Source organism: Meles meles, chromosome 3 (assembly GCF_922984935.1).
Source record: "Meles meles chromosome 3, mMelMel3.1 paternal haplotype, whole genome shotgun sequence".
Lineage (NCBI taxonomy): Eukaryota > Metazoa > Chordata > Mammalia > Carnivora > Mustelidae > Meles > Meles meles.
The window spans coordinates 76,842,049-76,855,759 of NC_060068.1; the positions used below are offsets into that span (position 1 = coordinate 76,842,049).

Below are 13,711 nucleotides of genomic sequence, written 5' to 3' on the forward strand. Positions count from 1 at the left end.
AGTTGATTAATAGTGTGGGAATATTCCATATACAGCAGATATCTGTATGTCACGAGCATCTGACAAGATGTATTACATGTTTTAGAGCTTTAAATTAGGAAGACATTAAAACATAATGGAATTCAATCAATTTCAGTAATAGGAACTACTTTACTAGTGTCATTTCACATATATTCAAGGTGGCTGACCAATTTAGTATCTATTGCTATATATACGCACAAAAAGTACCTGCAAAATGTGGTATCACAGAGAAAGAGGATACTAACCGAGCTTTTCTTTCATAACTATTATATTAGCACTTTATTCCCCAGACTTCAAGATTCATTATTCTACTCTGTGATTTGTCTTAACTCCTAGGACAAACCAGCACATGTCAAGTTGGCCTCCTCTACAGGACAACATTTAAGAATTGAAGGACTTCATGAGAGTTTAGAGCATTAAGAAGTTAGGTACATCCTGCCATACGTAGGTCAAATCTCTACCTCTGCTTCCCCTGCCTACCCCTCCCGCAGCCCATCTACTCCCCAAGCCTAGGTCTGATGGTTATTTTTATTGTGTCAGCAGGCTTTCATTTACACAAACTTTGGACTGTGCTCCAATTTTATGAATTAACATTGATATACAGTAAGAAGAGTGGATATGCAGGTTTAAATGACTGTACAGTTCAGAAGTAGGCAGATTATTGAGAATATTTTTAGATTTAAAAAAAGGTAAAAAAATAACCATAAAGGTGTTACATTACACTAAAATTTTGTATGGTAAAATTTCAAACCTCTCCTGTAACTGAGATGCTTCTAACTTCTGCCCACCGAAAGTCTTTGAATTTATATTTTTTTGAAAATTAATCAGTAATGACTTGAGGTGTTGGTGAAACATCCTAGGAGGAACTGAAATCAGGGATAATAGAGCAGATGAATTTAGGACTCAGCCTTGGAAAAGTGAAAGATAAGATTGTAAGAGGTGGCATTTCCAGAGGATTGATGGAAGAATGCTAATGACGAAGTCCTAGGGGATGCAACAGAATATATTTTTTTAAAGATTTATATATTTATTTGACACAGAGAGAAAGAGAGTGAGAAAGCACAAGCAGGGGTAGTGGCAGCAGGCAGGCAGAGAGAGAGGAGGAAAGCAGGCTCCCTGCTGAGCAGAGAGCCCTATGCGGGGCTGGATCCCAGGACCCTGAGATCATGACCTGAGCCGAATGTAGACGCTAAACCGACTGAATATTTTCAGGCACCCCTCAACAGAATATTTTTAAAATGTAATAAAATATTTCGGATATTATTTTTCTGATACACTGATATGTCAAATATGTATTTTTCCCTCAAGTCTCCTCTCTATCCTAAAGCTGCGTTCGAATGCATGTGACCTTGTTTGTCTTCATCACAACCACAATCCCAAGTACCTAAAAGAGTACCGAAAACACAGCAGGAACTGGAGAAAGATACAATGCATAAATAAATTTAACGTTTGCCTTCCTCACTTGAAGCTTTTGACTCTCCAGAGTCTTTGGCACCTCACAGGACAGGTGAAATAAATCTGGGCGTGTTTGGACTAAATGTCTAAGACAGCACTGCTGCCCTCTTCCAGCTGCACGACTTGCGTGATTTCTTTTAATGGCACTCCTTTCTTTAAGTTCTGGGATGCTGAGCTATATTCTGTCCTGTTTTCCTCTCGTATCAAAAATAAAACAACAGCTCCTATTAAAACTAGAACTGTTGAGGTATGCAGACATTAAAACAGAGAAAAGTGTTTCTTTTCTTATTTGGTAAATATTTTGCTTTTGAAGCATCAGTGACTAATCACAGCTGTTTCCTTTAGTTACAAATGTATCCAATCAGGTAAAATTCCAAATGAAACACACAATCCACTAGAGTCATTCCATTAAACAGTACAATGGGAGCCCTAAGCCTTGTGAAATATATGTATTAAGTATGCATGTATTCATCAAATCAAAGAAGCTAATGGGTCTCTGATTAGTGTTCTAAGTCTATTACGGTGATACTTGCATTCTCACCTGGACGCATCTAAAACATGCGAACAAAATGCTGTTAAGTGTAATATACAGTCTGTTAAGTGACATCATTCTGGCAGAATACCCGAAACTAAATTTTGGCTAGAATTTCTCTCTTGAAAATCAAGAACAAAGAAGAGCTGCTGTTAAGGTACTCTTCTATTTTACGTCAATAATTTGTACTTCTTTATGTCAAACTAAAATAAATATTAACCAAAATTAATCTCATCTAAACTTCACAAAAGATGGTATTTCCAAAGGGTTTGTACCTGGACATAAAGAGAATGGCTAGTACAATCCAGAATCAGGTATTCGGAAAAATAAGTAAATAGCAAATGAATTTTTATTATTTTAAAAATATAGTGCATTTTGTGGCAATTAATAAATTCATAAAAATGTGGTATTTTGAACAAAGAAAACAATCTAACTAAAATTTCCATTCCAAATGCCAAGCAGTAAAACTTTATGTAGGGGTGGTTCACATTAATACATAGTTTTTAAGAAAAAGATGATTGTTACAATCAAGCATATAACCACTTAGTTATACCTAAGTTCTGTTAAAAATGTTCTTTTAGAGAATCCAATCCTAACGTCTTCTACTTCTTCAGTGATTTTCTCCAGTGATAAAAGCACTCTTTAATGGATAGCACTCAGGAAACTATGCGACCATTCCCTGGTCATACTGGTATCTACAACACAGGTCTCCAAGGGAGCCCAGCTCCAATTTGCGAAGTAGGCCCAGTTCAGAATGTTTAACAATGAGGTGGTAACTAATGACAGTACTAATCATTATCAGAAATTAACAACTTTAGGTATCTTTGTCTTGGGTTTTTGTGGTTTAGGTACATCCAAAATTTCTTCATAGTCAGCGCTCATTCCATTTGCCAAGCGACCAACTGTGACCATTCGATCTGTCAAGGAATGGAAGTTAGAATGTAAGAAAAATGGTAATCAAGTACATCCCTGTAGTTTGGAACTGGCTTAGCAAAGGAACTAGTTTTGACATGAATAATCACAAGGAAGGAAGACTCCATCACTAAAGGAGAGTGAGCATTCTGTAATTGATTATAACCCTTGATTTCAGAGTACCGCAGGCAATTTCTCATCCCAATTAGGGAAATGCAGCAACTGCTTTGCAATGCACAAATTGATGAGAAAGCTCTTTCATTCTTTCCCAGAGTTCATCATTATAGAGTCAATGAATTCCAAGAATCTGTAAACAGTATGACTTATGAAGCATCGGTTTTAAATGCACAAGATTCCACCTGTGAAATTATACAACATCTGCTTGTCAGTCTTGTCATTCGGGAAATGGCAACCCTCCCAGGAGGGAGAATTCAAATTCCACTTCCATCATTTCAGTCCTCCTGCCTACAATGTAGTAAAGACTGTCTTCTTCTAGACAAGACCGTAAACAAGAACTCTGGGTTTTCAAAGGGAAATGTTCAGGTAGGAAGTAAGAATGAGCAGATTTTGTGTAGTACTATCACTATTTGAGATAAAAGGAAATGTGCTTTTTCCCCTAAGAAGTACTACTTTTGCCTTCTTGTCTTTCTTCCACTCAAGATTATCATCATTCCAATCCAGGTAAACTAATATAATAATCATTTCCACTTCCCTCACATACGTATAGTGAACATTTTTGAAGTTTTGATGACCAACATTAGTATTTCATTAGAAGGAAAATACAACTGGCCTGATGATATGTACCTAACAAAATTCTAGTACTTTTGGCTGTTTTTGCAATCAGCTCTGAATCCTTCAGATATAGATGAAGCAAACCATATGTGAGAATGCTCAATCATAAAAATATTGAGTTATTTTCATATTTTTTATTTCCTCTTAGTGAATCAGTATTTTTCTGTTGGTGACAGAATTGGCTTTATTATTACATTCATTAGTTGGCAGTTAAGAATGTGTATAAGAAAGATGCTTTGTAAGATGAGGGTCCTCTAGGGCTTAGTGGTCACCTTTTCCCCACCTGACAGTACCAGCTACTAGTGCTCAGTTACGACTGCATCTACTCCTGACAGAGAAATGACTAGATTGTCATTGCACCAAGAAACCAGGTTGTCTTAAAATTAGTGGTACCTCAGTATTAACAAAATTCAGCAAAAACACAGAATAATAACCTCGGGCCTTCTAAATAGAGGCCCGGAGATCTCACCTGAATTTTGACTCTCAGGGCAATCTTTCTTAAAATGGTCCACAGAGCCACAGAGTCTGCAGCAACCACCTATTAAAAGAACAAAGTCACTGAAAACCTCTCATACTTACAAGGGACTGTAATGTCTCAAAGCACTTTTCATATCTTATTTGGTCCTCACAGCCTTGTCAGTGCACAGGGAGCTAGAAACAGGAACACAGCTAGGTGCCACCATTCCTGTTAATAAGTCCACTCTCTGTCCTTTTGATCCCACAGAGCCCTAAACTGTACCTATCCACTAGTTCTTGCACCTGGCCTTCAGGGGAGAAAAGGCACAGAGAGGAGAGAGATAATGGAAGAAGGTACTTGTGCTGTGGAGTGTCCAAGAGCCACTGCACAGAAGATCGTAACCGTGGTTACATAGGCAAAGATTTGTGAACTGTTGAACCGGTAAGCAAGAGTGGTGTCCAGATGCATTTTTTCGAGGAGGATGTCCGTATTTCTTAATAAATGATCAATGACCCCATAAAAGATTAGGAGCCATTGCTCATCTGTACAGGTCAGATGGGGGTGATCAGTTACAAAAGGAACCAAATTCACTTTTATTTTAGTGCCTTCTATCTGCCAGGCACCCTAACCCTAATAAAAATGCCTGTCTGCCTACTTTAAGCAACATTCCAGGACTGTGAATTACCACACATGTAGCTTCTAAAATTAATCTTTCCCTTAATGGTCAAACACTATTACTTAATGATCAAGCATTATCATGACATGTTTATATTGTGAATTGACTTTCCCAGAAATATGACATTATAGGATGTAAAGGCTGAAATTCTCACTTCTCTGTGATCTCTTTCCTTTGCTGCACTTTTAAAAAACATCTAATCATTTTGCATAACCATCCAAAGCCATCTTTATCATCAGTCATGTCATCTGACCTGTGTCATAAGTTTAAAACTGAAAGGCACTTGTGAGCCTTTTCCAGGGCCAGCTTCTTTACTGTTGTAGATGCCAGAGTGAAATGGGAGAGGGACACTGAACAATCTATTTTAATTTTCAAAGCTCTTCAAGGTGGATACCATAATTCATCAAATCTAAGACACTGAATATAAGCTATATCATTATTTTACAAACCTCTCAGGGGAAAAAAAACAAAAACCCTGCCAATTACATGGCACTCACCACTGGTAAGATATATTCTGAGTTCAAAGACATTAAAATGTGAGAAAATGTACATCTTAGAATCAAGGAAATATAGTTTTTTAATCTCCATTTAACAGGCAAGGAAACTGAACTGAGAGAAATAACAGAACTCAGCCAAGTCCCACTAGTGAGTGGTGGTACTAGAGGTATAACCCGTCAGCTTGATTCGAATGCTGTGCCTTTTCACTGGACTTCTCCCGTGTGACCTAGGACATGACATACAAGAGGTATCTGGAACCTGATGGCATCAGTTAGCACATAAGCACCTTACTCATAGTAACAGAGAATTTCCTCCTTAAAGTTTCGGACATCACAGACTTTAAGGAGCTTAAGATGTTAGTTGAGCTAAAGATAAGAGAGTTACATGATCCCACGCTAGACGATTACCCAAGGAAAATATTCAGAAACAAAGATTACTATACATATTGAAGAGTGTCTACCAGCCCATCTATCCAAAATGGTATGCTAGCCTGTGATTAAATCCACAACACCATTTTTTTAAAATCTTGTATTAGCTTGAGATATACCCCCTTTGCTTCTGTTGTGTTTAAAAGTAGGTATTTATAACATACTCTCACAAATGATGCTGAAACAAGCAAAAAGCTTAAAATATATACTTTAGCTTTTTGTCTTGATTAATACGTCATATTACACATAAAGTCCAGTACATAGAATAGAGTTTGATAAAAACTGAAATTCTTAAGGTTTTGTTTTTTGTCCAAGAATTGATTCAAGAGCTAATTAAGACTCTATGTTAAATCACAACTCTGCATTCTAACTCACCTTTTCTGACATATAAGGATAACAGTACTCACCATCAGCATAGAGTCCTTTGGGATTATCAGGACAAGATCTGGATAGATGCCCCATTTCCCCACAAACAAAACATTTTGCAAAAGGAAATTCACCTGTAAGAATCAACATTTTCTGCTAAGTTGGCTAAGTACAGAACAAGTCATATAATTCATATTATTTTAAATAATCTGAAAAAACCCCTTATTTTTTATACAACTTAAGATTTAATCTCAATTTCAAAATAATAAGTGGCATGTTCATGACAAACTCTGTCCCCAAAAATCCCACTTCTGACATTTACCACATTAAAAATCAATAGGAAGAAACATACCAAGAGCTGGGTCTACTTTGGCTTTGCACTTGGTTATTTCATGCTCTGTGGACCCACACCAATAACATATTCCAGTTCCCATATCTTGATTCTCAAGGGCAGCTGGGCAATCTGCAATCCCATGGCCAGGTTTTCTACAATGGAAACATACCTGGGAAAACAAAATGTGAGTTTCTGCATTACAAAACTACACTGGCTTTATTAATTCTTGAATTCAAAAAGATCTTTAAAATGTCTTTCATTTGTTATCTAGCTCTTTTTAAAAAAAATCTCAATGTTTTATCTGTAGAAAAAAGTTGTTTCATACATTCCTAAACAATAAACGTCATTTCCAGGAGAGGGTCTCAGTACTTTTGAAAACCGTCAATCCATAAATCCATCAATCTTAGACACAAAGTTAAAAATGGTTTCATAGAAAATACTTAAATGAATTAAGCAAATATGGACTATTAATTTCATTAGGGAGATGTCTCTTCTAGAAAAACTGAGTTTTCTGTGAAAAATAGAAAATGACTGTAAAAATTATCAGGCATAATTCATATTAGTACTTACAAAATTCATATAATTGAATACATTTGAGTCAAATGATGCCATTTAAATTATGATTCAAATTATATTTCATACCAAAAAATATATCTTATAGTTTTCATAACTTTAATACATATTCTTTAATACTCAGAATTAGGTGTTTCATTTTTAGAGTATGTACACAATACATTTTTTAAAGATATTTACTTATTTATTTGACAGAGAGAGAAAGAGACAGCGAGAGCAGGAATACAAACAGTGGGAGTGGGAGAGGGAATGCAGGCTTCCCACTGAGCAGGGAGACCAGTGTGGGGCTCAATCCCAGGACCCTGAGATCATGGCCTGAGCTGAAGGCAGACACTTAACGACAGCCACCCAGGCACCCCTACACAATAAATACATTTTAAAAGAATAATTCTAAGATGAATTATCTGGCTCCAACATAACACTAAATAATTATTTGGTTGCTTTACATACTACCTAATGATGTGGAGAATAGTTTTTGCTGTAATGAATAAGAACAGTAATCATAATCAAATATGGTGGATACTCAAAGATATGTAAGCTATTTTATATAAACTGAAAAAAGGAGTATATATATTTCTTGGACAACAAATAGTTTATTTTTTCAAAAAAGTTTTTGATAAAAGGGGTGCCTGGGTGGCTCAGTCACTTAGGTGGCTGCCTTTGGCTCAGGTCATGACCCCGGGGGCCTGGGCTCCTGGCTCCCCTCAGTGATCCTGCATTGGGCTCCCTGCTCAGTGGGGAGCCTGCTTCTCCCTCTCCCTCTGCCTGCCACTCTGCCTACTCATGCTCTCTCTCCTTCTTTTGTCAAATAAATAAATAAAATCTTAAAAAAAAATTTTAAACAATTTTTTTTTCAAAATAAGCACAGGATTTTTTTTTTTTAAGATTTTATTTATTTATTTGACAGATCACAAGTAGGCAGAGAAGCAGGCAGAGAGAGAGGAAGAAGCAGGCTCCCTGCTGAGATCCCGATGTGGGGCTCGATCCCAGGACCCGAGATCATGACCTGAGCCGAAGGCAGAGGCTTTAACCCACTGAGCCACCCAGGCGCCCCTAAGCACAGGATTTTTAAAAAGCAAATTAAATAGGCAGAATAAAACATATAATATATTGCAACTATGTCCTCATTTTTTCCATTTCATAACATACTGGAAAAGAATGAGCCCCTTTAAATCTTCACTAACTTTTACATTTAGAATGAGGTGGTCCAAACAAAGAAAATGCAGTTTTATACAGGTTCAGGAAAAGCTAATGGCTAAAAACTAGATCACCATAAGAAGAAGACCAGAAGTCTTGGTGAAGTCAACATGGTCTCTAGTAACATGACAGTTCACTGATTAGGTTTTTACCCTTTTTTTTATTTTAAGATTTTATTTATTTAACAGACGTGGGGGGGGTGCAGAGGGAGAGGGGCAAACAGACTCTCTGCTAAGCATGGCGCCCTACACAGAGCTAGAAGCAGGGCTCCATCCCAGAACCCTGTGATCATGACCTGAGTGGGTCAGACGCTTAACCAGCTGAGCCACCCAGGCACCCCAGGTTTTCACCTTTAAAACACACTTGTCACCAAATGCAAATTTCTTGAATGATCCTAAATTTAATGTAGATGGGACTATGGACAGTGAACATCATAAATTATCTTAATTTATTAGCAATTAAGAACTGATGCTCAGACTAAGCAAACTACATACTTTTAAAATATATGCTTTAAAAGAAAGCATTTATTTTTTCTTAAAAACCAATATCTTTCTCCCTTAATTACAAATATAAAACTTCTCTTAAAAGGTCACAATATAAATGTTTCAAATACTATGCAATTCATCATACTGCCTATGTCAATGAAACTATCTTTAAGTTACATTACCTTTAAGTTAAATTAACTTGATAAAAATTTTTTTTAGATTTTTATTTACTTTAGAGAGAAAGAACACACGTGAAAAGGGGGAGAAACAGAGGAAGAGGGACAGACTCCTCAGTGAGTGTAGAGCCTGACATAGGGCTTGATCTCACGACCTTGAGATTGTGACCTGAGCCCAAATCAGGTCAGATGCTTAACCAACTGAGGCACCCAGGCGTCTCAATTAAAATATTTTTAAATAATGGTACAATTTAAATAAAGCTATCCTGATCCAAATAAAAATGATTACATTTTCTATCCATATTTATCCATAAGGAATGTTTGATTAGCATTATCTCTAAATAATTATCTGCAACTATGTTTAAAACTAATCCTGCAAATAAAAATGAAGGTGTAAACTGATAACAAATACTGATTTTTATGTAGTATCTTACTAGAAGACTTGGAAAATTCACTTAGAGAAGGGAAAGAATTATATAAAGTATTTCATTTCCTACATCTGACAGTTTAAAAATCCAGGGGCGGGCAAAAGAAATCAACATGCAGCCCCCAGCATTCCTCTGAGTAGTATGGAGAAGGGAATGGAGCAATGACTAGGAACAAAGTCAAGGGATCTTAACTCTATTACTCTGCTCTGTTACTAACTAGTGTGATTCTTATTAGATCTCATTCCTGTGCCTCAGTTTTTCATGCATAAAGACAAAAACATCCTTTCCAAGTAAAGGGAACCACACATATTTAACCTGTTACACTTAACCCTCCACCTTACTTTTTTTTTTTTTTTAAATGCCTGTTTGAAAAGAAGCTACTGGAAGGCAGGAATAAGAACATAGGTTTTGAAGTCAGACAAGCTCTGGGTTTGAATTTCATCTCCGCTACTATACTAGCTAAGTGGCTGTCAGCACTTTTTTACACCTGCCTATATATACATCAGTGTTTTCGCCGCATATGAGACTAATGCTATTATCTTTATAGTGTTGTGATAATTAATCACGTCAAGTGTCCAGCATACAGGAAGTGCTAAAAAAGTCCTAATGTTATTACTAGCCCTCAAAAAGAAGAGTAAATGAAACAAGATGGGATTGGGAGGGAGACAAACCATAAATGACTCTTAATCTCACAAAACAAACTGGGGGTTGCTGGGGGGAGGTGGGATTGGGAGAGGGGGAGCGGGCTATGGACATTGGGGAGGGGAGGCGAACCATAAGAGACTATGTACTCTGAAAAACAACCTGAGGGTTTTGAAGGGTCAGGGGTGGGAGGCTGGGGCAACCTGAGGGTTTTGAAGGGTCAGGGGTGGGAGGTTGGGGGAACAGGTGGTGGGTAATGGGGAGGGCACGTTTTTCATGGAGCACTGGGTGTTGTGCAAAAAGAATGAATACTGTTACACTGAAAAAAAATAAATAAAATAAATTAAAATTGCAAAAAAAAAAAAAAAGATGCTTTATAAATCTAGTATGTAAGGGCATCAGATTCTGTTAGAATATACATGTGTGAGTATATGAATAATAGTTCTGACCTATATGAAGTAATATTTCAGTTAAAGTAATGATCTTACCATTGCATTTTTCTTTGCTGCTTGTCTTTTTAGTCTTCTTCCTTCCCGTCGACTATCCTTCTTTAAAGCAACTGCAATTTCTTCCCTTACCTCCTCACTGTCTGTTGCTATCATCTTTCCATTATGAACTATCTGTGAGTTTTGTCTTAGGTATTCCATGAATCCATTTACATCTTCATTTAAGTACTCCTTTTTCTTTTTGTTCTTTTTGTGTTTTGCTTGGGGAGCATCATTTTTAACGGAGAGTCTTTTGGCTTCAAGTTGTTTACTCTTTGGTAGATTTTGGCTTTCTCCCTCAAAGGACCCCTTCTTCATGTCCTCCCATGATGTTGCAGCCAAAGGTCTCTTGTTACGAGTGGTAGTAACTCGGGCCCACCTGGTCATGATTTCATCAGCAGTACTTTATCAAGCTTTAAGACAAGCATGGCTGTTAGTAACCATTAAAACAAAAAACAAACAAACAAAAAAACCCCACTAAGATCCACACTGTATCACATTATGCCCATAAGTTAAAGCCTTAATTACTTAAACACTTCATTTAGATATCTGTATATTTAATTTTATAATATGCGGCACAGATATGCCTATAAAATAAATCGACCCTTACCAAAAGAGCTACCACACCAGTAAAACAAACAAAAAACCCAACACGTATATAAATGCTTAAAACTGTAAAACATTTGATGAGGTAACCAATTTACTTTGTAAAATTTGAATCACAAAGTAATACAGTGAATGAAGTTACTCTTCCCAAATTCTGCAGTTTTCCTGGCTGTTTCCTATCTGTAAGTCCCAAGGCTACTTTCATCCCACCTTCTCGCGGAGTCAGTTCAATGCAAACAACCTGCATAGCAAATTAAGTACACAGAAATCCTGTCTTTGGCGCGAAGTTTGTCATTACAACCCTTCCCGCAGATTGATACGTAACATAAACAAAAGGGTTTGTTTATGGTCACGTGGGGATGCTGGGTCTTCTAGCTAATCAGACTATAAACCACTTCGAGCCCAGTGGTTTCCAATCATTTTCAATTATTGAGCCGCGCCCCTTTAGGGGGCGGCGTCCCGTGTACCAAACGGGGTTAAAACCTCAAGTCTTCGTGATTAGAAACCTCCCGGAAACAAACGCTGAAGGGCGGAGCCAACGAGTCAGTGAGACGCTACACACTTCTACACCCCGCGCGCACCCTGCTCACTGCAGATCCTGCGACTGTCACGGTAGGGACTGGAGCTGTCCAAGAGGTCCATTATCCTTCCTATGAGGACAAGGAAAGGGGGAAGCTCTGAGTATCAAGATGTAGTTGGGGAGCCCACTGGACACTGGGTCTCAGTAGGGCTGGATGTGCCAGCCCAAGCGGCTAGCACCCGACCGCTGAGAGCCGTCCCCGCGACCGCGGCCTCGGCGGGCCTCGGATCCCGGCACTCCAGCCCCATCTGCCGTTGAGAGCTGTTGGGAGCCCAGCAGTCAGTCTCTGGGCTTTCCCGCCGGGTCCCCGGGAACGAACGGGGAGAAATACACTGCACCTGCCGGGGGTGGTTCCCAGGGTCCTATCGCGCTCAGCCGCGCGCAACTACCTACCGCGCACGAATCCTCCAGGGCAGCTGAGTTAGCCAGCCAGAGAAGCCCGCCCCCGGCGACGGACTCGGCACTCGGGACCGGAAATACGTCCCCCAGAGTGCGTCACTTCCGGCAGGCTAACGTGGGGCGGGGCACGCGTGCTAGTTAGAGTTGTTCTTTGGGCGGATGCGTGCGGATGAGTAAAAATTTATGGAGCGCCTAGGGTTTGAGGGGTGCAGCGCTGCACAACGGGGACGCAAGGATGAAGAGTGCTTAATCCGTGCTGTCCGGAACCCACAGCTCAGTAGAGGAGCTGTACGGCAGCATGGGGGTGTGGGAAAGACTGGAGAAGGTGACCTTTGAACTGTACTTTTAAAATCATTTGGGGCGGGAACGAGTTAAGGGCTTTCCAGATAGATGTAAGGTAAAAGTCTTAGCGCAGTAGTAGTGGGTCATTCTCCTAGAAATTGAAAAAAATAAAAACAAAAACAAATAAAACATTTAGGGCCCAACTGAGTGGAGAGTGGTGCCTCCTGCCTAATGCTAGTTAAGCCTTCAATTGAAATAATTAACACTTTGTGGCCAAAGAAGTTCTCTTTTTAAGAGGAAAACCCTAGTTTCTTAATTTATTATCTCAAATAGCTACCCCCACCAGTTGTACTTAGTGGGGACAATGGCATTGTCACCATCACCTAGTTCACCAAGTTCGCTACTTCCATACCTATCACCATGGTCGATCCATCTTGCCCCAGAACTATCTTTCCACTTTATCTCCACTGCTACCTCCCTCGTCCCAGGTTTCACCGCATCTCACCCGGATTACTGGCAGGTGGTCTGGGCATCTACTTTTTATGCCATTCCCTCACCCGTTTCCGTTTCTTAGCAAAGTGAACTTTTGAAAGTGTAAATCACGGGTGCCTGGGTAGGTGTCATTTTAAGTGCCCACTCGGTTTCTGCTCAGGTCAAGATCTCAGAGTCCTGAGATCCAGTCCTGAGCCCTGTCTGCCTCTCTGCCCCTTCAGCTCCTGCTCTCTCTCTTTCCCTCACTCTGTCTCTCAGGTCAATAAGTAAATCTTTTAAAAAAAAAAAAATTGTTACTCTTCTGCCTTAATCCCTTCTATACTTTCCCATTGCTCTTTTTCTTCTCTCTGTCTCTATCTCTCTCTCTCTTTTAAGAGATCTTACTTATTTTAGAGGACTTGGGGGGAGAGATAGAGGGAGAGAGGATCTTCAGCAGGCTCCATGCCTAGCACAAAACCCCAGGCAGGGCTCAATCCCATGATCCTGAGATCATGGCCTCAGTCAAAATCAAGAGTCAGACAATTAATGCACTCAGCCACCCAAGTGCCCCTCCCACTGTCTTTAAGATGAACTTCAAACTCTTTAAGTTGGAGTTACTTCACTAGTCTCTCCCTGTACAATCTCCCCTTCTTTGACCAGGGGACTTTCCTCAGTTTCTCAAATGCTGTGTGTACCTTGCAATCTTCAGGCCTTTACATATGCTGTTGTCTTTGCACAACACTTTTTCTTCTTTCAACTGAAGTATTTACCCTTAAAGTCTTTTCACATTTTATTTTTAAGTAAGCTTTCCTATTCTGCTCCCCTGCCACCCAAATTAGACCAATCCCCTCTTGTACACTCATGGTAGTCTTTACTTAAAACACTTTGCCAATTAGTAATTACATAATAATCGTGT

General features: G+C 39.0%; 2 protein-coding genes across 8 annotated transcripts in view; one reads left to right on the plus strand and one right to left on the minus strand.

Annotated features, from left to right (window-relative positions):
• Positions 1-6,158, plus strand: part of ACOT12 (acyl-CoA thioesterase 12) — a 52,475-nt gene extending 46,317 nt beyond the window's left edge. For 3 of the 4 annotated variants that reach the window (XM_045998970.1, XM_045998972.1, XM_045998973.1), the window contains one exon: positions 358-2,312. The gene's annotated coding sequence lies outside the window, so the exon portion shown is untranslated. Of the gene's footprint in view, positions 1-357; positions 2,313-4,436 lie in introns of those variants that run through there. The other variant, XM_045998971.1, reaches the window with a different exon arrangement.
• On the minus strand, positions 2,454-12,114 carry ZCCHC9 (zinc finger CCHC-type containing 9). 4 transcript variants are annotated; one of them, XM_045998976.1, is made up of 7 exons: positions 12,037-12,110; positions 11,626-11,713; positions 10,461-10,870; positions 6,490-6,640; positions 6,179-6,271; positions 4,182-4,250; positions 2,454-2,925 (listed from the first exon to the last, which is right to left on the minus strand). In XM_045998976.1, the coding sequence occupies exons 3-7, from the start codon at positions 10,842-10,844 to the stop codon at positions 2,807-2,809; spliced, it is 816 nt and encodes a 271-aa protein (XP_045854932.1). In that variant the 5' UTR covers positions 10,845-10,870; positions 11,626-11,713; positions 12,037-12,110; the 3' UTR covers positions 2,454-2,806. The 4 variants fall into 4 exon arrangements, with proteins under 4 accessions (XP_045854932.1, XP_045854934.1, XP_045854935.1 ...); XM_045998978.1 differs by having other exon boundaries at positions 11,654-11,713; positions 12,037-12,104; XM_045998979.1 differs by having other exon boundaries at positions 11,645-11,713; positions 12,037-12,104.
• Between the last annotated feature and the right edge of the window lie 1,597 nt (positions 12,115-13,711).

Coding starts and splice junctions, on each gene's coding strand:
- ZCCHC9 (XM_045998980.1), bottom strand. CDS start 10,844: ATGACCAGGTGGGCCCGAGTTACTACCACTCGTAACAAGAGACCTTTG. Junction 6,641..10,460: donor CAGCAAAGAAAAATGCAATG/GTAAGATCATTA, acceptor TTGTTTTCCCAG/GTATGTTTCCATTGTAGAAA. Junction 2,926..4,181: donor CCCTGAGAGTCAAAATTCAG/GTGAGATCTCCG, acceptor ATTCCTTGACAG/ATCGAATGGTCACAGTTGGT.